Source organism: Lutjanus erythropterus, chromosome 14, assembly GCF_056507025.1.
Source record: "Lutjanus erythropterus isolate fLutEry1 chromosome 14, fLutEry1.hap2, whole genome shotgun sequence".
Taxonomy (NCBI): domain Eukaryota; kingdom Metazoa; phylum Chordata; class Actinopteri; order Lutjaniformes; family Lutjanidae; genus Lutjanus; species Lutjanus erythropterus.
The window spans coordinates 13,712,776-13,737,403 of record NC_139330.1 but is presented as its reverse complement, the minus strand read 5'-3'; the positions used below and the strand labels follow the sequence as shown (position 1 = coordinate 13,737,403).

General features: G+C 40.4%; 1 protein-coding gene across 1 annotated transcript; it reads right to left on the bottom strand.

The window, feature by feature from the left end:
* Positions 1–442: 442 nt before the first annotated feature.
* valopa (vertebrate ancient long opsin a) lies at positions 443–21,468 on the bottom strand. The gene is made up of 5 exons (XM_084735375.1): positions 20,779–21,468; positions 17,289–17,499; positions 9,931–10,048; positions 8,536–8,769; positions 443–2,375 (listed from the first exon to the last, which is right to left on the bottom strand). Exons 1-5 carry the CDS (start codon positions 21,140–21,142, stop codon positions 2,139–2,141), a joined length of 1,164 nt encoding a protein of 387 aa, XP_084591501.1. The 5' UTR covers positions 21,143–21,468; the 3' UTR covers positions 443–2,138.
* Between the last annotated feature and the right edge of the window lie 3,160 nt (positions 21,469–24,628).

Genomic DNA, 24,628 nt, shown 5'->3' with positions numbered 1-24,628 from the left:
GGGCAATGAATTGCCAAAACAAGTCGGCAGATACGCAGCAACCACTACAGCCTATGATACTGTTAATGGCTAATGTGGTTGCAAACAGTTACCTCCTCCCTACAGAGGAAGGTTAGCATTTGTTTGAAGTTGTGTTTCTGGTCACTTCACTGATGTAAGTCTAAAATGCATTCTCATTCTATTATCTGGGTCTTGCTAAGTGTTCAAGTTTCTATGGTCGCTAGTCACTAGCTTTGTATGTCCTCCATTTGTTGCTGGGTAGGTTGCACACATTTGGTTTCCTGATGTGTTTCTTGCTGGAAACAGCTGCAGGAACTGGGCTGAGGGGACCAGCGACTCTGAACCATACATTAAGTGTGCAGCTATAAAAGCAAAATTATTTGCTAAAGAGGCTAAAAAAAATCATCTGCTGAGAGGTGTGATGATTCTCTGTGACTTTATGGCACACGGAGGCATCAACGGCTAATACAGAAAAACACTGATTAATGCAGGTTTATAACAGTTATTTATAAAGTGTGGTTTTCATAGTTAACAAACAAGCAAAGCAACAAGGTGCATGAAAAAAACGAGCTCTTAGTTCAGGGACAGACTTGTGTGAGATGGAGGCTGGCTTGCCTGTCGTCTTCATCATGGTCTCCTGTTGTTATGCTAATTATAACAAGGCATCACAATTAATTTGGCACAGATGCACTGATGCTCAAAGATGCTAAATGTTACTCCTACCAGACTGGCCAAACATGATTGGAACACACACTCAGTACATTGCAAACAGACACCATACTGTTACTTTTTAACATAGTGAATCACTGTGCAGCATAAAGAATACAACAGTGCTTTGACAATTATCCAGTAATAGTGAACAAACATGCACCACAAAGTCAAGTAGAAGACATTTTAACACTCACTGCTACATCTATTGTAGCTAACATTGACATATTTTACTGTGTGACAGTATTTAGCTTTAATATTGCTGTTGACCTGTGCTTATAATGGGGATGCTCATTGCTTTTGTACATGGCTGCTTAGCTAAGCCACTCTTGTGCTACGATATTTATTGGTGCATCGTATCATCTTCACAGTGCCTATTGAGGGCTTATCATAATACAGGCAGTGAACTGTAATCTGTCGGTGTGTATGCATATATAGATATGTGCATACATGTGTGGTGTATGCATATGTGTTGCTGTTGTGTGCATGTTTACGTGTTTGTTGACACCCCTGCTTGCACTTCATGAATATGTTGTCCTCTTAAGTCTGCAACAGGGGCAACAGGAGACTGGCATCTCCAAGTCCCATTGACCATCTTCGCTAAAGATGAAAGCTTTGACCCAAACTAGTCTATGCAGGATAAACTAAAGTAAAAGTATCCAAATTCAGAAGACTGCGGCTGTCCTCTTGACGAGCGGAGATGAATGAAGATGCACTGCCAAAGCAAAGTACTGAAACAGCATAGAAAAACAACGCTTTCTCTACAGGCGCCATCACAGGGCTTCAAAGGAGAAGGCGAGGACGAGATGAAAGCATGGATGCATTGTGGTATTTGAAAAACACTGGCTAGCCCTCAACTAACTGATGTCAAGGTTTGCGTTTTCAGAAGTGTCTTTTTTCATTGGGATATGAAGGCAAATGCTATCAGGTTGAATCAAGTGCCCTCTGTTGTGACACACAACCAGGTGTGCAGTGATGATCAAGAGAACATCCAAGATATTCTCCAATATCAGGACAGAGTCCAGCAAGCAAATATTTACAAGACATCTAGCGGGTAAAGCTCTGAGCTTTTCTGTCTGTACAGTTCCTTCTTGTTCCCTCTGTTCTTTAAGCAAATATTGAACAAACTACTGAAACATGCTGGAGCGCAAAACTTTCTCTAGTTTTTGATGATTTAGGTCTCTTAATTACTTTTTCAAGTGAATTATAAAAAAAAGTGCTCAAATCATCAACTTTGAAAACCCTTCAAAAGTTGATTCTGTTCTTCACACTGCACCTTCCATCTCCGCAAGAAATGAACAAAACATTTAAAGTTCTTTCGTTGTCCACGAAACACGTTCTGAAACACACTGTATCTAGATTACAGAAGGTTATTATGGACTTTGGGGGTTAGAGAACAGTAACAGAACACCTATTGGGATGAGGTTCTGTTACATTGGACACACTTTGTTCTCTGGGATGGGCAGCTGCGCAAATGAGCCACAGTCGGTGGGAGAATCGTCAGACCTGGGCGACGCAGTGCCACCCACGGGGATGCGGGCAGCGATGGCTGACATTTCTCCTGTTTGGCTCTCTGCAGTAATTCCAGGCCGCTCTGAAGTTTGGTTCAAGTTACCATCCGGGATGGTCCCCATGCCAGTGAAGAGTTGGATTAGGCACTTCCGGAACTGGACAGAAAACAACAATAACAACATTTGCACTTAGAATGACTTAGTGACCACATTTGTAGAATTGATACCACTCTCAGTATAGAGTAGCTTAGCATAAAGACTAGATGCAGGCTAGCCTGGCTCTAGCAACCCTAAAGCTCACTAATTAGCATTTTGTGTCACTGATTTGTTTAATCTGTACCCAAACACAAAAAAATAGCAATTTCATTTTGGAGGCAGCTTCATAGTGTCATAGTGACACAATGCCTGTAAAGTCCATGTAGCCAGAAGCAGCAAATGAAATTGTAACCCTCGTTGAAAAACTGGTGCTGCAGTGCAAATTCAAACCTCAGGCAGGCTGCAAGGATACTGAACCTACATGAACACAATATTGTACTTGATGGCAAGCGTCATGTAATCTTTGATGACATACATGGTCATTTTATGATTTTGTGCAGTACTAGTTCATATTTTTCCTTTAAAATGTTCTGTTAAGTAATTTATGTTTGTAGCACGTTTCTCCCTCCCAGTCTTTATGCTAAGCTAAACTAATTGTCTTCTGTCTCCTGCTCCAAAGACATGAGAGGAGCATCAATCTTCTCATCTAACCTTTGGCAAGACAGCCAATAGTTTAATAGTCTCAAAATGTGACTGATTGTTACATGCCCCTTGCAGCCTTTTGGAGGCATGGTAGTGTCTGCAGATGCACACGACACACTGGATCAGTATCATTTAAAAAAAAATTTGTGCTGGTGTAGAATATCTGTCTCTACATCGACGTGCATAAAATCTAGCTATGTCTGCATTACCCTCTCAGATACACATGTACACAATGGCAGTGACAGTGAGCCCTGTCAATAGTTGTTCTTGGAAGAACAAAGCCATTTTAAGCCGGTCCTCACTAATAGCCCCACAATCATTGGTTTCCACATTACTTTAAATCTAAAAACACTAACTGACCTTTTTTCAGTGTTGAAGCTCCCACTCTGTGAAGCCCCGGGGAGAAATCATGACTCCTGACCCTTAATGACCTGTCTAATTTAACACGCAAGCCTCCTAACTGTTCCCCTTAAACCAGTAATGCTTTCAAAGAGAGGCAATAACGCTTCTGTTACAGTCTGATGTCATGAAAAAGCAAAAGGCTGCAATGTTGCAGACTGTGGCTTTGTTCACTCTGGGACACTAAATATGCTGTTAAACCCCTTACATCTGATACTTGTATAACATTTCCATCCAACTTTGAAAAACAGAAATTAAAAAAACTCCTGCACAGAGAATAAGGTCATAAAATGTCATCTTAATGGCAAAATGAATAGCCTGAAACACATTTACCCTGAACATCTACAGCAGATACCTCCATCAACTCTGTGATTTGATCACACAGCTTTCCCTATCCAAACCTTAGTATTTACCCATTATCCATCAAAGTCATTTTCATTATTGTGCAGACTTTCTGCCCAAAAGTATAAAATGTTACCCTGTGGCAAAACTATTCAGCAAATTAATGGAACAAATTACTGGAACATGCTGGAGCTTTTGCAAGTGAAATATCAAAAACTGTTAGAATCATCGACATCAATTCTTTATGGGTTTTTCACTATGCGCGACACCTTTCATGTTGCGCATTATATAATTTTTTTGTCCATTAAAAGAGAAATATGTAAAAACTGGCCATCTGTCAAGGATAACTCACTATATACATTGCAGTAATTATATTTGGTCGTGTTTAGTCTACTGGCTGCTGTTAGCTCAGTTTGCCCTGTAGCTACTGGTCCTTATTTGACCAGAGTTTGGCAGGAGATACACCTCAGAGAACTGGAGAGTCTTTCTAATCAGTGCAGGCAATGAAGCCGGGATCAGCAGTCTCTCAGTAAACACGGCCGGCCCGGGACTGACCATGGACCCCGAGAACGATGGAGGTCAGCTTGACGACAGGATATACTGTACCAAGGTGATTTAGAGTGGATTCAACCAGGACTCTGACTCTGGGAGCAATGAGGTGGATAGGAGCGATACGGTGGAGCCAGAATTTTTTCATATCTAACGCAGTGGATTCTGGATTTATTTTAAACCAAACCAGAGCTTGTGGTTGCTGAACAGAGCTAAAGACCAACATGAGACTTACCATTTTCTCATACTTCTTAAATTCGGCCCCTGAGAAACAGACTTTGTTTCATCTCAACCCAAGACTAATTTGAGCCCAGTTGAAGATCTTAAAATGTTCTTTTTGTCTCACTGCACTGATCTTAAATTAGTCTTTAATAATCAGCTCCTGAGATAACAGTAAGATCTAAAAGAAAACTTGGTGGTCTTAAATTTGTCTCAGCGGTCAAATTTTCAAAAACAAGTCTTGTTGCTTCATATGGTGGTCAAGGAGGAACGTCTGAGATGCCTATGAGCTCAGTAAAAGATCTGCTTTTCCTTTGTTTTGCTACTTTTTCCTCCTAAAGGGGGGTTAAGGAAAAACAGATGAGACTTCAGTAAACTCAAAATAAGATTCTCTTTTATTTTTCATAAGACAAAGAAAAGACAATTCTGAGGAACACAGTTTCCTTCTGGGAGCTCATCTTAGTTTGGCAAAAGAAGAAAGTCTACAGTTTATCACAAAAGTATAAGACATTGACCTTTTGTGAGTTTATTTTGTTTATTTATTCGACTATAAAAGCTAAGAGAGCTTGTGAAAGTAGCAACTATGCATAAATCTCCCACCTGAGACTGGACTGTCGCCCCTTCAGGCACAAAGTGGAATTACTAGACAGGATGGGACAGCGCTAGCTGGTTAGCATGCTCCCTTTTGCAACATGTCTCTGCAACACAATACATTGATTCATTTGACATAATGTTAAAACTGTTACTTCTTTACATACTGTTGATAATGTTAGTTCATTTTCTGAATGTTTTAAATTAAAATTCTGTTACACATTGCACCTTTAATGACAGAAAAATATTAGCTAGTGCAGCTTTAATATTCTTTTCAGACTACAAATTCACATTGATAATGTACTTTTAAGAATCCTGAATATTAGAATTTTTTCTGGCTACATTTCACAGAGCGCTGACTGTCCATTATGTTGTATGGATAATTTCCAGTTCCGGTGTCCTTTATGTTTACATGATCTTTGTTTTCTTTGTAGTATTGCAGCTCTTCAGGTTCATTGAGTACAGCCTGAGAAAAACTGACATCAGCATTTATCATCTATAGGTTAAATTTGCTTGGCTGAATTCAGCTGTCAGTGAATATGGCAATTATGAGTTTGCTTTCTGAACGTAAATAAGTGGAGAGCACTGAGTGCTTATATTGTACCTTTTCATCTTGTGAAAAATATCCAAGGACACATGCACTGGGACTGTAATGCTTTGAGCCCATAGATGTTTATGCATTGAACATCTCTACAGCAGTCATTCAGTCAGAGTCATTGGTGCTTTTATCAAATACAGGTTTGGGGTATGATGGGATTGTAACTGTAAACATTACAGTTGCTTTCAGTGAAGCCTTTCAGCTCTCAAACAGCTTCACTTACGTGTGACATTTAGAGAGCCAAAGCCAATGTAAGCATCATAAATGGATTTTCAATGAATTGAAGTGGCAAATAGACATTTCTACAAAGGGGTTTCAACCTCCGACCTTTTGGCCTGAAAGACCCCAGGCGATTGTTTCCTGCTAAAATTGTTACTCCAAGTGGCAGTAGCCATACATCATGGAAATCCCCTTAGACTCTGGATCACTTCATCTTGTTATGTAACACAGAGAGACGGCGAGAGAGAGAGAGAGAGAGAGAGAGAGAGAGAGAGAGAGAGATATCACAAGCAAGCACTAGAGGTCAGCTGACTTTTGTAAGTACCAGCAATTTGGTTGCTCTGCTCAAATCAGAATCTGCCTGCCAGTCGTCCCTATTTACATCCAGTCAGTGTTAGTGGAGATCCTCGTTGACCCATTTAAACAGTGAGTGAAGTTTAGGATTGGGGCAATCAGATGGACACGCAGACTGCATGTGGCTCCCTGGCGAGAGGTCTAATCTAGGCATTGTGCAACACATGTACGTATAGATGGACTTCTTTTCCTCCTGTCTGAAAATAGATCACTTTAAATTGTACTGTAGGCAAGTCTCATACTTAGTCATGTCGGTCATAACTTCCCTTGACAGTTTTAATGTTCACTCTACTGCCTGGATGAAAGAATCGTATTGAAAAAATAAAACCTGCCATGTATGATATAACGTTTGGCAGTGGAGCAACAGAGAGGAATACATGTTAACATGAAAAGGTTGTTAAAGAGCTTCAGGACTTAAGTTTTATATGAAGTGTGAATAGGGCTTCACAGGACAGTGACGACTGCAAATTGCAGTAAGAGGCAAAGAAATTAAACACAGCACATTCATGTTGGCCAGAGACGTTGTTGGAGTAGCTGTGCAGATCATCAGTGGTTTGCTAACGGACACTGTGAGGTTAATTTCTGCACACATGAATTGTTTTGGCTCAGAGTAGGATGCTGCTGAGTCTCCTTCATGCCCTGTGATGCATACGTCATTTTCACAGCTGCCATAGTATTAGGGCTGCCCTCTAATGGTCGACTAAACTATTAGTTGGTGAGAAGAGTCTTAGTCAGCCAAGGTTTTATTAACCTGTTAGTTAGAAACAAAACGCGATAACAAATGGAATCTTTGCTATTCTAACACTGAAGTCATCGGCGCACTGCTGCTAGCTGTGCTGAAGCTGCCATTAGCCAGCCAGGTCAGTTAACAATCCTATTAGGGGACACCCTAAAAACCTGGTATGTCACCTGGATGTGTGTTGTTTTGCAGGACATAGCAGTGCATGCTTTGGTGAACCATTTCAGCCTGTGCTCTGAATACATGAAAGAGTGGCAAAGTAAAGGCCAATTTTATTTCTAAACCTTGGAAAATTAGCAAAAACTAGACTGAATAATACACACATACACTATGAGATTAGTTGGGTTGTTTATAAGTTTATTTGGGCAAGATACTACACTGATATAAGAATGCAGACATAAATATATTTTTATTGTTGGACATAATTTAGTCTTGCACTATTTAGAACTATTTAGTTCAGGGGTGCAGTGGAGGGTAAACCCAGGTAAACTTAATTCATCCACGTCTTTGAAATGAGGCTTGAAATGAGTGTAAACACCTATTTTAAAATGAATTCAATCATTTAGAGGAAAATGTGGGTCAACTACAGTTCAGGTGACCCAGTTTATTTACTACACCTCTGATATAGTTACATTTTCCAGTATAACATTATGATTGTCAATTTGAAAGTCTAATGTCACTGTTGCAGCCATGCCAGCAGTACAAGGAGCTTGCTTAATGACTCCAACCTGTTGCTTAAGAATGATCTTTTATCAGCATGCATAAACACTTGATCTACCAAGGCAGATATTATGATGTAACACAGTCAAAATACATTAAAAACTTCAATTAAATACCTTTGTGGTTTCTTATGCCATACAAGCATGTAAGAGTCCAATTAGGCTGTCATATTCGTCAACTGTTGGGTATGCAGACTGCTCCTTTGAATAAAAATGTTTGTTTTACAGCAGAACCACTAAAGGCAATGTGGCTTAAATGTTCAAAAAGAAATTCAAAAGGAATCTTTCCCTTTTGACCAGGCCTTTTAACCGCAAGTCCCGTGTCACGTGTTAAAGAACTGCACATAATCACTCTTTCCTAATGGCTCCTGTCATATCATCAATATCTGCACAATCAGTAACGATTCTTCAAACAATGCGTGTCTCACTTACACTGAGAAGACGCGCTAGACAGCACAATGTAAAATTAAACAAAGTAAATGGCATGAAAAAATGTCAGCACTGGCCCTTTCACAATTGCAAGCCTCACAAGCATACAATAGGTGGCTAATGTATTTTTTAACAGAGCCACGCATGGACAATTGTACTCTGTGGATTTCTTTTATTCATACACCATGCATTATTAAGAGACAGGCTAACACCCAACAACAACAGAAAAAAACACATCTCAGTATTCTGCTCCAGCTTTCATCTGCTGCATACAGTGATGTGTCTCGACTCTGGCAAAGGAAGAAGTTTAGCTACCCAGCCTCCACACGGCTGTAACTAACTTGGGCAGTACAACAAAAAAGTAACCGAATAAACCAAGCAAGCAGGATGGAAATGCCTGAATCAATTAGCGTGGTGTACCTGTTTGTTCATGAAGACGTAGATGATTGGGTTGTAGACAGCAGCTGTCTTGGAAAAGAAGGCGGGGATGGAAGCCAGCCTGGGGTCGAGTTCAATGGTTGGATGAGCTGTGACCAGTATGGAGAAGGCTGCGTATGGCGTCCAGCCCACCATAAATGCCACAATCATCACCACCACCATACGGGTCACCTGTCGCTCTGGCTTCCTGGCAGTGGCCAGACGACCGTGAGATACCTGGAGGAAACAGAGAACCATGAGCTTTTCTATATATTGTAATTTAAAAGTTATTTATTAGGATATGAACAAAGATGGACTTTCAAGATTTTATTTTAATACTCCAATAGCCTATATATATATGATTTTTTCAAAAACAGTTACTGAGCCCCAAATTGCTGCTGATGGCGTGCTATGTGAGTGTTTGTGTGAATGGGTTTTTTATAGGTGAAGGTTGGCAGCATGCCATTAGTCTATGAATGTGTATGTGAATGGATGAATGCTGACATGCAGTGTAAAGTGGTTTGAGTAGTCAAAAGACTAGAGAGGCACTATACAAATACAGTCCATTTACCATTTGCATAATTTTGAGCATCTCTCAGACTCCCATGAGGCAATAACAGCTCTTATTGCCCTTATTGAACAGCTCCATCCACGTAATGCACTGTCACAAAAACTGTTACAAAAAGTCACCAAAACTTTACAGTTGGGGCCCTGTGAAGTGAGGGCTGCCCATTTTGCCTGGACGGCCATCCAGCCTTGAGTGCAACCGCCATCAACTTGTCTCTATATCCTGCATGATGGGTCTGATCTGAAGGCATCAGAATGCTCTTTTGTCTGTATACATGAACAATCAAAATGGAGTCAACTTAAAGTTTAAATACGATGTTTCTTTATGCCACATGTCAATATTCACATTACAGCATGCTTACTTTCAGCACAGCATGGTCAAAGCAGTGAGAAATGGAAGAAGCATGCAAGGAACATGTGACAAAATGTGCATTATTGGGAGTTTTGTGAATATAGACATGTTTTCTGGGGAAAAAAATCTTATGTCTATTCTGTCTATTCTATTCTTATTTCTATCCTTCCTAAACATAACTTATTTTTCTCACTGTTTTTTCAGGTCACTCTACGTAATAGTAAATGCTGTGTGATATTCATGTTTTTTTCATTATTAAGGCAGCCAGGATAATGTAGTTGTTTGCAAAAAAATATACAAGGTTTTAAGAACGTTATAATAATGCAACGCAGTGACTGATGTTTCAAAGGAGAGAAGCGTATAACTGTTTGTCACTGTTAACAGAGACTCCAGTCTGCGGTGTGGTTTATACTTAGGATTCATGATCAAATGTGTTTTTTCGATCCTGTCATGTGTGTTGTGTTAGAGCTCATACTGACCTTCCTGAGCTTCCGCAGGAGCTTTCCATAGCAGAAAAATATAACTCCGAGGGGCAGAATGAAGCAAGTGGTGAAGAAAGTGATGATGTAGCTGTGATCAGTCATGTTGGTTGAATACCTGATCAGAGGAAGAGAACAAAGATATTCAAATCTTATGAGCTTGACCAAAACCATTAGAAAACAGTTTTTAATATTTCTTTACTTGAATTAAATTTAATAACATGTATTGTAGTGAACTACCAATAAAGAGGTTGATCGATAGGTTGATGCATACACCCAAAAACATGCCAAACAACTGGTTTGATAACACTTGTGTCACAGTGGTTAACAGTCCTGTAATTTCACAGCTATGAGCTGCTGTCTGTGAAATGTCATTTTGACATTCAGAGGCTTTTATCTGGCTGGAGAGAAAGGCGACAGTTTTGCACCTCATTTGAGCTTCTGTTAAAAGGGAAATTTCACAGCTGAGACAAATCTCTGTGACACAATTAGGGGCCCAGAGGCCACTAATTTAGTTTAATTATGTCATTTCCATGAGAATACCTAGCATGGCGAAATGAAATAAGCTCCAGATTCATTTGTAAGAGACTACCTGGCAGACAGTGAGGTGATTGCATGTGTATGTTTTGGGAAATATTTGGCATTAGCCTTGATGAGCACACATTTGTGATCAGGGGATTCATACCTCACAATTTGTTGTCAAATGTTGCTGATGATAAAAGTTAACTCATGCTCCATAAATATTGCTTTTTATTATATTGCTTTTTACAACAAATCAGTTGAGTGGATAGTACAATACGGTGATTAAAAAGACACTGCAGAGTTTTGAGGGATTTGTTAGGTGCTGTATTTGTGCACAGAATAGCTCTAAGCAGGCAGCTATTCTGGGCCCCTTGACAGCAGCTCACTCGAGGCCCTGAAACTGTAACTGTAATCCCTGACATGTAGGACCCATGTGCAGCTCTGCCTGAATCATTAATTTCCCCCTTCGTTTAGCACCCCTGAAGGCACCACATGAAAATGCTCATTTTCGCTCATTCTTCTCCTAATTGCACCCCCACAGACAGCCATGCGCCCTTTGGTTGAGCTCAAGTGGCTCCGCCTCGTCTCCCCACATCTGCCTTGTGTAGTTTTATTGAAACATAATCTACTGCTGTGTCAGCCTCATGTCATTTTGTCTGTCTCTGTGGTCCTTGTGAGCAGAAAAAGCCCTGAAAACTTGGGGGTTAAACCCATCCAATTTGAAGGTCTTTGGGCTGTAGATGTACTATACATAATTGTATAATTGCACTGACTTAATATGTCACCAAATGCATCAGATTAAACCAATCTGGTCTCTGCATTTTACTGTATAAATCACTGAAATGGAGATCTGACTCTACTGATGCACTTGACCAAACGAAGCATTCGGTTTCCCCAGCAGCTCCATCTTTTACCCCAAACAATTCGAGAATTAGTGGCACAATGAGGCACTTTTTTCAGACATTATTTAAATCATATCCATGAGAGCTTTTGCCAGCCAAACTGTGATTTCTGATGAGGTGACTCACATGAATTGGTCCAGCCGATTCAGTCAAATGATCCCAAAAAGTCAAATTATTTCCAAGAATCAGTCTTCCTGCCACCAGCTGGTGTGCCCCTGCTCACCAACTGCCTGCTTGACTGTCAGACTAAATCAACTCATTGAAACTGGGGAGTTCAGTTATGCTTCACATTTCAAAGTTAAGGCAACACTGAGGATTTGGGAGGTATTTTATGATACTACCACTCGGGGGACACTAAAATATGAAATGTTTAAATTCTACACAGAGTGACTTTAAAAATGCAGATTTATATTGCAAATGTTTTAGATGAACAACATTAGCTATTTAAAGCTATGACAAGCTACTACTGCATCTCTGGACCCATGTGTCATATGCCCCTGTGTCTCTAATAAGCAGCAACTTACAGTATGTCTCTCCCAATGTTACTTGATAAATTTGCACACTTAAATTCATCTACAATTCAGCTGAACATTAGCCAAGTGGAGACAAAGCACAAGAACATGCAGGCCAGCTCACATTAACATTAGCATAACATTACCACAGTAACATTATTTGTAGTTAACATTAGTGTTACTTTTAGGTAGCTATCTTTTGTGTTCACAAGAGAATGTATTCTGAGGGTCCTATGTTCTATGCTAACACTAGCTCTATCCCATGATGTGCTATGCAGAGCTGGGAGACCCTGGGAACAGAGGACCCTGGGAGAGAACATTTGTAGAACTGGGGAGCCTGAAGCCTTTTATCGTGTTTCCATTATATTTCATATGAATCTGGGAATTGCATGACCCTGGGAACATAGGAAAGACCCTGTTCAGAGGCTATATGGTAGGAATGAGTGAAGGATTAATGGCTTTAGCTGCATGCTTCAACCTAAACCCAGACAGTGAATACAGGCTCTTCTACAGTGGAGAGCACAGGTACAGTGGCCGCAACGGAGAGCAACTCTGCACAAACAGCCACAGTTTATTTTTTATAGGGCAGTAGGTCTCTTGAAGGCTAGTAAAATCTTATATACAAGTAATGTGTCTTTTTGCTGAGTTTGTAATTACAAATAAGCATGGCAGCTGTGCACATCAAAGATAGCAACAGCTGTAGTCTCAGACTGTTCAGATGACAATAATGAAAAAGCAAATGAGACCACAAACTCACTGACAAACACCAAGCTACAATGTCTATAGCTTTTATTGACCCAAGCAAGACTAAAACTAACAATCAACAAAATCAAATCAACACTGCTAGATTGAGCTTAACTATTTACTATTTTACAGATGTTGCCAGTTGTTGCTTCCTCACTCTTGTGATTATACCAGTCATATACATACTGTATGCTAGTGTCTATGCTTCAGTTAACAAAGAGGCTGAGAAAAAGGTCAGCCTCCCAAAAAATGCTAATTATACTCTAATGAGTGCAGGGTAGAGGGTTACTGGTTTGTTGCGTAATTTATGCACATCCCAACAGCATCTGTGTGTTTTCTGGCAGTAAATGACATAATGCCTGAACACCGGAAGGGATTTGAAAGAGATTGGACACAAATATAGCCTATAGAAAGATATAATATAGCCTCCTGTTATTAGACTAGTGATTGTCTTACCCCTACAAAGATATCCCTATAGGGATAAGACAACAATTATGTAGTATATAGTTTATGTAGTTGTACTTGATTTAATTAAATAATAACTAAATTACTTACTTTACTTGTATATTATATATTTTTGGTATGTATCTATTTCATTATGTTTTATTTTATGAACTACTGATATTTAAATTATTATCATTAGTTTCCTGTGTTATTGTAATTGTGCTTTGGCAACACGTGAAATGTCACGCCAGTAAAGCCTACTGAAATGAACTGAAAGAAAGGTCAGCCACATACTGGCAGTAGATTGTACTCCAACCCCTCACCAAGGACGCAGCCACCTACTGACAGTCCACTGACACCAACTTCTTCTGCACAATCCTTCAACCTTGCGTGTATGCTTTTTAACATTCAAAAGCTGTCCGGTGCTGAATATCTGCATGTATCCGGAGATAAAAAGATGCACATAAATGAAGCTTTTAAAATGCATTAGGCTGTGCATGTGGTAACATTCTGGACCTCGAACACCTGTGCTGTTCGCGCTCCTGCTGTTAACCAAATGTTTTCTGACAGAGCTCATGCTGCATGCAGCCAGAGGTGGATCGGGTCATCTATACGCTGGGTATCTCCATAAGGTGATGTCTTAATTGTATTGTCTCAACCATTCATTCCCCTGTGCCTCATCTGAAAAATGGTTCCCTTACAGGGCTTGAGGCAAACACTCAGCCCCCTATCTGCACGCCTTTGATCAAAGCAGCCAAATAGCATTACCCAGATGACACCCTGAGGGCCAAGGTCAGAGCTGACCTGTTTCTTGCCTTTTTCCACGAGACACATTCACACAGTGTGAGCTAATACAGCTGAAGTCACAAGGATGAGTGTAGAATGTCTATAATCTTTATCTGTTTGTGGGCGAGGTGTGTGGTAAGAAAGATAATTAATACGGGGTTATTTCTGGGCCATGTTAGGTTGACTTACTGGGGTTGACATAAGGTTAAAGTCTGGCATTAAGCTTAGAGTTAGGAGTTATTTTAAAGCTGCTTAACATTTTTATTGTAACGTTGGGTCAAATGACTACATGTGACATAAAGGTGCTGCTCATAGTGGCAAACCCACAGAGAATTCTGCAGTTCCCTTCAGATCTACATAGCATTTTAGCCACTTCAGCTTATTGTTTTGGTGTTATCACCCACAACTTCACTGTTTTGGTTTAATCTCACCGCTTTCAACAACCTCATCGCCAGCCGCAGCCAGCAGCTATTTTCAGGAAAAAAGCATAGATAAACTCATACACTACACATCCAGTACCAAACAACAGGCAAAGTTGCTGGAGAACACAGTTGAGTATTTAGAAGAGCCAGGTATTTCCCAATAGAGTTGGTGGAGACCAAAACAGGGCTAAAAGAAGAGTGAATATTGGACTTACATTCCTAAGGTGGAAGACACACGACTCCAAATGAATGCTAATGTTGCTCCGTATCTGCTGAAAGTGTAAGCAGCAAACTGTTTGCTACCACATTAGCCATAAAAAACTTGATAATATGTGATGTTGTGTAGATTTCTGCAGAAGATGTAACACATGTAGACATGATAGTCCAGTGGATCCCTGAAACTTCACAGCATTTTTCTTACGTTTGTTGGTGTTAGCAAAGCAAATACTACCTATAGCAGACTAACACTCATCAACACTAGAAAAGGAAATGCAGGCATTGCATTAAGTTAACCAAGGTCTAACCTAAGAACATCCCACTACCCAGACTATGTCTAGCCAATGCCTAGTTCCAGAACAATAAAATGGATGAAATAAGTCTCAGACTAATCCAGCAACGGGAAATCACAGACTGCTGTACCCTCATCTTTACAGAGACCTGGCTCTAAAAAAAGCACTGATGGAGTGATTGCACTTGACAGACGGACCACACGTTGCACACCGACAGAACGGTATTTATATCAATGATGCTTGAAGATGTATTATTTACTTAGAGAAAGTTTTTCAGTGTTGTCATTGCTGCTTTTCACTTCCCTACATAGATTCTAAAAATGCAATACAGGAACTGTATGAGGTCATCAGTACTAACATGACAAAACAACGGCACAGTATTTTTGATTCTGGTGATTTTAGCTAAACAGACCTCAGAATTTCTTCAGCATGTCTTCACCCCAACCAGAGGAAATAATATCCTGGGCCATGCTTACGCAGACATTCCTCGCAGCTACAATCCCAAACCCCAACTTTGGACAATCAGACCCCATTTCTCTGCTTGTCCTGCCAATTTATACTCAGCTGATTAGAAGGATCAAACCATCAGAAAGAGTGGTTTAAGTGTGGAGAGATTAACCTACAGCAGCTGTGCAGGACTGTCAACCCCACTCATATGAAGTGCTTTGAGAAACTGGTTCTCATCCCAGCCACCCTAACCAGTTTGCATTCAGAACCAACAGCTCCACAGAGGATGCCATCTCTACTGCCTTCCACTCACTCCACTCTTTACTTACCTTAAAAATAACAACGCATACATCAGAATGCTGTTTGTTGATTATAGCTCAGCGCTCTGGGGTTGAGTGCCACACTCTATACACAACTGGATACCGGACTTCTTCACAAACAGACTCTGGACAGTTTGGATTGGCAGTCACCCCTCCTCCTCTCTACTGCTGAACAGCAGAGCCCCCCAGGGCTTTGTGCTCAGCCCCCTCCTCTTCGTGTTGAACATCCATGACTGACATCGCCGACATAGAGAGAACTGATTTGTGAAGTTTTCAGATGACACCACCATCATTGGTCTAATTACAAACAAAGGCTGGATTTCACACTGGGAGGAAATTAACTTGCCGAGTGGAGAACAGAGAGCAGTAGGTTGTCCATTGCTAAACAGCAGCAAAACTAAAAGCCTGATCCATTAATTTTCAGAGGAGAGAGGCAAAGACACACATCCCTGTCTACATCAGTATAACTGAGGTGTAACAGGTGAACAGTTTTAGGTTCCCAGGAATCAACATCACAGAGAACCAGTAATGAACATCACACATCTCCATCCTGGAAAGTAAACTCAGAAACATCTGTATTTCTTAAGGGAACTTCAGACAGCAAAATTCTTACACCAAGTTCTTGTAACTTCTACAGAGGAGCAATTGAAAGCATCCTGACTGGAAACATCACAAACTGGCATCATCAATCTGGCACCAGGACAGGAGGGCTCTACAGGGGGACATTTAACCTGCACACAACATTATTGGTGCCCATCTACCAAACATTAGTGATACTGGGGAGGTGAGGTGCCTGCACAGAGCGATACTAAAACACAATGCCCAACCTGTCCACAACCTGTTCACCCTGCTGCCATGGGGCAAGAAATACAAAGTTATCCACTGCCGTACCATCAGACTGAAGACCAGCTTCTTCCACAGATTTTGAGACTTGTCTCCTCCACAACATTATGCTACATTATGAAAACCACAGCTCTTCAGTTACCTTTGTACTACCTCAAGTTTTTGCACTATTTGATTGTTTTATTCTAATTTAAAATCTTTCAAAATTTGTTTAGATATTTTGTGTGTTGCATGGAGGGGACTTGATTTCATTGTGTATTTTATAATGACAGTAAAGCTGAACCTTGAGGCTTACAGCTTCTTGTGCAGCCCCCGAGTGGCTAAAAATCAACTACAACTGGTTTAGATGTTAGGTTTAAAGTTTGGTTTTATTTGAGATCAGGGAAGCATGATTTCATTGATTGATAATAGAAAAAATCTGGGTCCTAGCATGTTTTATAGTGTGAGAATAACAAGTTTGCTTCAGCACAAACAGCTGTAGCTCTAATTCCTCTATCCACCAATCAATATCTCTGAATACCTTACATAAAGACCTTATTTTTTCTTAATCATCCTACAATATTAACTAAAATAATTAACCACAAATCACAAATGTTTTTTCTAACTTACTCATTGTGGTATTGATACTGAGCCATTTTGTGTCCCCCAGAAATTTTGTTTGTCCCGATCAAAGCAATAAAATTACATTTTATCAGTTCCAATCAATAATCCACAAACCTCACTGTCACCAGCTTTGCTTGGGCTAATTTCTCAGGTCCTAAGAAATCTCAGCAAAAAAAAAACGCTGACGGTGAGGATGTGAGAAAACAATTTTTTGTGATTCAGGAAAACAGACTCTTTAAGATGCCACTTTAAACAGACATAGCTCTTTGTGGGTTACAGAGATAATAAAATACTCCTTTCTCACCAGTCAGGCTCACAGGTGGTTCCAATCCTGCTTACAGTGTATCTGTTCCACCCCAGCACCGGAGGGAAGGTCCAGATGAAGGAGAAGGTCCAGACGAACAGCAGACCCACGACCGCATGCTTCGCTTGCAGTCGGATGTTTCCCAGAGGCCGGCAGATCACAAAGAATCGTTCGAAGGATAGAACAGCGAGGGACCACAAGGCCACGATCCCTGAGGCAGACAGCAGGAGGTCAGTGTTTAGGAACTCAGTGGGTCAGAAACACACACCATCAAGTCCTGGAATTCATTTTTAATAACTATGAAAATCACAGCCACATGTTTTTCATTTGTTATCTGACAAAACGATAAACCTAAAGAAATTGTTTCTGGAATGTAACAATATTTTAATACATAATGTGCGTATTTGCATCTCTTTTTTGTTTTGTTTTCCCTCTCTCAACAGAGTATGAAATCTAATTAGCTTCTTTATATCTGCACTTTTGTAACTTAATCCAACTATGATCTTCTGGTTAAGATGTTCCCCTATACTGTATCCACATTTCTTAATTTTTGACAAAGTATCCCAATTCTGCACTGTACAGAGGTAAAAGTGGCGACACTGTTGCCCAAAATAGTTCAATGAACCCTGGTAGATGCATTAGGCTGCCTTCTAATGGGCTAAAAAAAAGCCAGCTTTAATTATGGTAATAAGTCACTCTCACAGACCGGTTAATTACATATCGCTCCACAGCCAGGTACTCCGAGTGTGTCTCTACTAGACTCACAGGAGAGCACAAAAGAGAGAGGTGGAAACCGGGTTGTTCAATTATGTCACACACATTTAAACAAGAGCCTCTGCAAAGGCTCAGTAATAAAATTAACAACAAGACTTCAATTCTGTTTTTGGAGCTTTTTTGAGTGCACTAAAACTGACCATCAAAGAGTACGCTTTTCTTGAAAACCGTCAACCCAATAACTATTTATCTGTAGAGCACAGGTGAACATAGATTGGAAAACTAAAAATAGCCAGAAACAGAAATTTTCTTACCCTGAGCAGAATATTAAGTGGAGCATTGTTCCTGCTCATCGAGAACAGCTACCTCAGCTTAATCGCTTTCTAATTTACTCACATACTCACACACACACCCCCCTCACACACACACACACACAGAGGTAATACCAATGCAGCACAGCTGTCAATCACTGAAACTGCAGCTGAGACCAAAATTGGAGTGGCTTTCCACCACAAAAGCCCCTTGAAGATGTAAGCTTCACTTCAGTGAGCTATTGATTATACATCAGCATGGCTTCCTCGATCATAAGTTAATATGTCAAACGGTTTCTTTTAGTGCCATGCCAGCTTCTCATTCTATTCACAGAAGTGTTTTTGTCTTGCAGTGTGCTAGAGCACTCTTTGCCCTGTGATATTTGTTTTCGTACGGTGCTTAATCATAAATAATTGCACTCTTTTGTATGGTAATTCATAATGCCCAATACACCAGGACCCACCATGTATCATATCCACAAACATTCAGACTTAAACACCATATTATAGCGTATGTTATGTCCTAGGGATTTTGTTGTTATTTAGTATTGTTATGTTAAGTCTATTTCCCACGCTAACACACCATGTAATGCAGGTCTGGCAAAGACTCATATGGGATGTTGTAACTCATAATAATGATCAAAGCTGTCTCAAGTCCCACAAGTTAAACCATTTCCAGTGAAAGTAATTTGATGATAGAATTTTTACGAGACACATCATATTCTCATGAACATTCATTATAAATGAATATTTTCTCATGGTATTAAAATTGGCAGTTAGAATAAAGACATCCTGGGACTTTCCATGTCACTTCTCTGTAAGTTGTCCAAGTTGCCAAAATTGGATCTCACAAAGCTTGTGACCAAATCCAATAAGTAGCCTTTGCCTAAACTAATCAAGTCTTCTCCTAATTTTTTCTCATACTGCAGGCTACTCACCAGATGCCCAAGACTCCACTTTGGGAACCTCTGTATTCTATCTTTAACAGAGCTTCAGAGGAGACCTCAAAACCAATCTTCTGACTTAGTTAAATGTTATTGGTGGTCACGGTGTTGGTAACCTACTTATGGCAAGTCATGCACTGCAGTGTGTGAGGAGGCTCCTGAGCGTGGCTTTGAATTCTGCCTTAAAGGCTCACAACGGGCTTTTGTTACTGATCCTGCAATATGTTTTTATGCGCACATGGCGCCAGAGCAGCAAATATCATGCAGGTACAGTTGTCAAAAATCTGTCACATGAGCTCATAAAAATACTTAACACTGAGTCAGACACTACACAGGCTTTTTCAGCTGCTGCCTGGACTTGATCAAGTTCATTTAGAATCATCCAATTCAGAGTTCAACACTAATGTTTTTTTTTTTTTACTTGCCCAGTTGGACAGATGGGTCAGAGTTGTGAATTTGCCCTCTACTCCTGTATATATTATTTTATTTATTAGGGTTTATCAAATAACAACAAATCTAGGTTAATCTAGGTCTGCAATGTCAGGAAATTGTTAAAAATGTCCATCCCAAAGTCCAAGAGTATGTCTTTAAACGTGTCCTTTGGTCAGTCTAAAATCCAATGACATTCAGTTTAATATGTTAATAAATGAAGACAGGTGGGAAATCTCCATTTTTGAGATGCTGAAAACAGCATTTTCTGTCATTTGCGGAAAATTTTTAACAATTAATAGATTGTCAAAATATTTTAATACACAAATTATTTCTTGGCAAGTGAGTTGCCAGATTTACTTGCCCAACATGGCATTTAACTTGCCCCAGCCCACAGATTAATGTTAGTATTGGTATTATTGCTTTTGTCTGATGTGTTTTTAATGTGTTTGTATTTTAATTGTGTCTTTATGTTTTGTACTGAACCACAAATTCAATCTCATGGGACATTAAAGTTTGTCAAAGTATAAGTCAGTGATGTCTTTGCTCCAGTTTCAGTTATGCTACATAATAAAGATTACATTTGCAGAGCTGATTATGGGTGGTAAACTTAAAACGGCTTGAATAGACTGACCAAATTATTTTCTGGAGCTGATTAGTAAAATCATATGTGGTTACTAAGATGTTTTTGCTGCACTTTTACTTTTTGAATTGCACTTAATGTTCTTAACGTGTACTCAAAGTATTACTTATTACTGTATGTTCCTCTGACATAGTAAATAATTTCTTATTTTACACATAAATAATAATTTCAAGAAATTAGCTTTCAACTTTTTCACTTTGGTAACAGCTGTAGTGAAACTTATTTGTCACTTTTATTTTACCTCCCAGATGCCCTGATTTATGAACAGATGTTGAAGTGAGTGCTGATGGATGAGGATGTGCCATGTGCAGCTCACCCTACACTCAACACACATCTTCACCACATGTGCAGAAAAAGCTCCAACACTGACACCTGCAGTTATGGAACTTGCCTTTTGCAGTTGCGCAAGTAGAGTACCAGGAAAACAGAGGAAAAACAGACAAACCTACCGAAAAAAGTAACAGCAAACCCCTCCAAGACGCAAGCCCACTTCCCGAGGAAGAAATAACCCCTGGCGTTTGTCAGGAAACTTATTAGTCCACCGGTGAGAGACACCAGAAAGTCAGCGATGGCCAGATTGACTATGATATAGTTCAGGGGCTGTCTGAGTTGTTTGTACTTGAAAGTGACAAACATAACGAGGAAATTCTCGCTCAGAGACAGCGAGGTGACCACGAACATGAGCACGGCCAGGACCGTGAAGTTCCACGGCGCGATGTTCTTGATGGGTCCATTAAATGGATCATCGGTGGTGGTGAGTTCAGCTGCCACAGTGTAGGACACAGCGTTCACTGACAGACTCAAAGTATCCATTGTCCATGCCCAGAGTGGAGCCTACTTGCTTGGTGACCCTAACAAAGAGAAAAATCCTGTTCTTTCTCTTTTTTCTCACACTCACAACTTCACGTGGAGTGTGCGTTAGACGCGCTGCTTGCGCTGCGGAGCATCCTGCGCGCCCTGGGACTCTTCTTTGACAAAGTTCTGGTGTTGAAGTCCGCGCATGGCTGGAGGACGGGAGCGAGAAATCCGACAGAAATGTTGAGCTGAGCTTTGTGAGAGCGTGGGTCTACATGTGAGAGCGGAGTAGTGGCGGAGCACGCGTTGAAAGTTGCGCGGGCAGAGGGAGGCGATGTCTTGAAAAGCGCTGGCAGCGAGTGCATGAATGACCGATCAGTGGCATCTTGGAGGCTCTTATATAGGCGGCTCACTGCACCGCTGCCCCTCAGGAGAGGCGACCTCTTCCTTTGCGCTTCTTTGCGCGCTGCGGACACCGACGAGCTTACAGCCGCGATCACTCCCACAGTCGTTTTATCACTAATCAATTATCACAACCTGTCATCATTCATACACTGAGCAACGGTCTGTTTTGCGCGCGTTGAGATCTGCTTTGCCTTCTCCAGTACGCAAACATCAATCATGCATAATTAGGCGCACTAGTCTGCTGATTGTTTGTATTAATCAAAATTAAGTATATGTCCACTTTTCACACATTACCTGCACAACTACAATCTACTGCATATAGGCAGCTCTGAGTGATATGTGTCAGACACCATGCAGGTCGCTTCAGTCAAGCCTTTCAGTCAGCTTGTATGGTCTCCTCTGCTCTGTGCATGTCTTTTCAGTCTAGTAACGACACTGTATCATATAGCATAAGTATAAAAATGCATTGTCTGCCTGCTGTATGATCATTACAATCAATAGCACTTATGCAGCAGCTAAATGTGGCATCAAGAGGTCAAGTCTCACACCAGGCTGGACTTTGATTATGTTAGACTGACCCCCCACCCATCCCGCAACCACACTTAAACACACCACCATAACCACCTGCTCACTAATCATCTTACAAGTTTTATGAGGGGACACACTTTACATTGCAATTCCTCTCCTGTCTTTCTGAAAATCTAAAAATGTAAAAAAAAACAAAAAACAATAATTTCTTCATGTTCTCCAAGCAAACATCAGAGTCATTATTCATTGACCGCTGTTCCATAAGCTTGCTAAGTAATGGATGAATGATATTCATGTGCTGAAAAGATGATCCACTGCACTTGTTTTTAAAGCTGTGGGATGGCTGACTGAGCATAAACACTGCTTCGCTCTGCACCTCACATTCACACCTTGCAGCTGCACGATATGGCCACCATTGTTGTAGAAAACTTTGTGCGATGAGCAGAAATTCTAAAGCAAAGACAAAAATCATAGAAATAATTTTAAAACTGCATGAAAAGGTGCAGCAAATGCATAACTTGGACACACCAGATCATCTGTTACTTAGTAAACTGATAAATTCAGACAAATACAAATAAATACACTCAAGATTAAAGATTTAGGCGGGTAAAATTGGTTAGGAAAAGGTTATGGGAAGGTTAAGTGTCTATTCACATGCCTGTCCTCACCTTCACCTGCTTAAGATACTAACGGCAAATTCTAAGGCAACTAAAACACAACTGTTCTTGTTTTCAGGTAATTATACACTAACAAAAACATACTTGTGAATATTATATTCAATTTCTGCAATATTCTGCCAATAAAACACTATAAATCTTACACACTGGACCTTCCTTCCTCACTTTCTGATGTATCCAACACAAAAAAAATATATAACATATGTCTAGTGTTTTTAGATGTTTTAATGTTGTTACATGTTATAGCTTTAAATGCATCATTTCACTTATTTGGAGCCACAGCACACTGGTGTCTCACTCAAGAGCATTGGCAGTATATTTTGGTTGTTCAGATGAAAGGGAAGGATTTTTTATTTAGACTCCTGCCAGCATTTCCAACCCTTTCTATGTAACTTTTTGGCTACAGCTGTCCAAAACTGCTCCTTTCAAGACAGAAAGGAAAAATGTGTAGTGTCACTGAATGATGTGAATCATACCGGGAATTGTCTCATCAATAACTCCAGTGGCCTGACTGGAGGTTAAGACCCTGAGACATTATTAGTAGCTCAAAGTTTGGAGAAAACAACTCCAGCAAAATAGGGTTGAAGTGATGATATTGCAAGAGCGGTGCATGGCAATCATCCTGTGCACTTTGAGGCGCTGCACGAAGATTCAGAAGGATCAGGAGTTTCAAAAGGATTAGCAATCAGGGATTTGTTTCAGGTTTACTCCAAAGTTTACAAGCAGTCATTTATATTTTAGCTTCCACTTTCATGTTAACTTAGAGGCAAAACTTGAAGGTCAAGTCCACGTCTGCGCAGAACTTTTCCTCAGAGGTGAATCACCTTCCTGCTGTCTCCATCTCTGCCCAGTTTTTGATCTAGTTCCCTCCTGTGGAAGCCAGCTTGTCACACCTCAGTGACCATCACGTAAATGAGGATTTATTGCTTGCTGTGCCTGTCCAGACCTCTGTATGACTGCTTTTTGTTTGGCAGGTGTTTGAAAGTGCCACTGCCAAGTTCAAGCTTGCTTAAGAAGAGTCAAGAGAGCCAATTAGTTTCAGTCCAATTTTCTGTTAAAATACTGATTTTCTTTAAACATGGCATCATTCACTCTGCAGCAGCACTATTTTGTATTACACTTGACAAAATTTGCATGAAACCCACAAGCTGGCATGGTGAAATCATTTAAACCCCAAACAAGCCTGAATGCTAACAATATTGAAAAATCACCGGAGGTTACAACGTTATATCCCTGTGGCACAAGAGGTTTTGCAGCAATTCTTGTTTCCAGGCTTGTTACGCTGACAGATAACACAATCCCATCTCATCCCACCTCTGCATTACGTTTGCCAGGCTTCCACCAGGGCAGTGACCTGTGGAATTGGCTGGTCTTGCCGTTTCACCAAAGGCTTCAGATTAAATGTGAATACAAGCCCATGGGGGAAATCTTAAGAAGCGCTGGCAACTGAAGGACAGTCCTCAAATAAGGTAGTTAGAGGTCATTGCTTCAACACTCTATTACAGTGTGGAAGTGGTAAAAATGGAAGCGACTCGTTCACATTAGCTGGTGGTGCTCTGATCCAATGAAAAACTATATATAGAGGTAGAAGAAACCTCCAGTTAAAGGGTAGCATTGCTATTTTTCAATCTGGCCCTTATTTCCTCATATTTTGTAATTGAGTGAGACACCTGCAGCCATCAGCCGCAAAACAGGCTGCAGTGTAATCCTGGGCAACTGGGAACCACTGGGAGCCACTGACAGGCCCAGGCTGATAACATTATAGCATCCCTACAGAAATAGACCTTTTTTTAAAGAGTAAGATATGTTTTGCTCGACCAGAAACAGCTAATTAATCACTCTTGCCAAACTAAAAAAAAAAAAATTATTTCTGTAAAACACACTTCATTCAAAC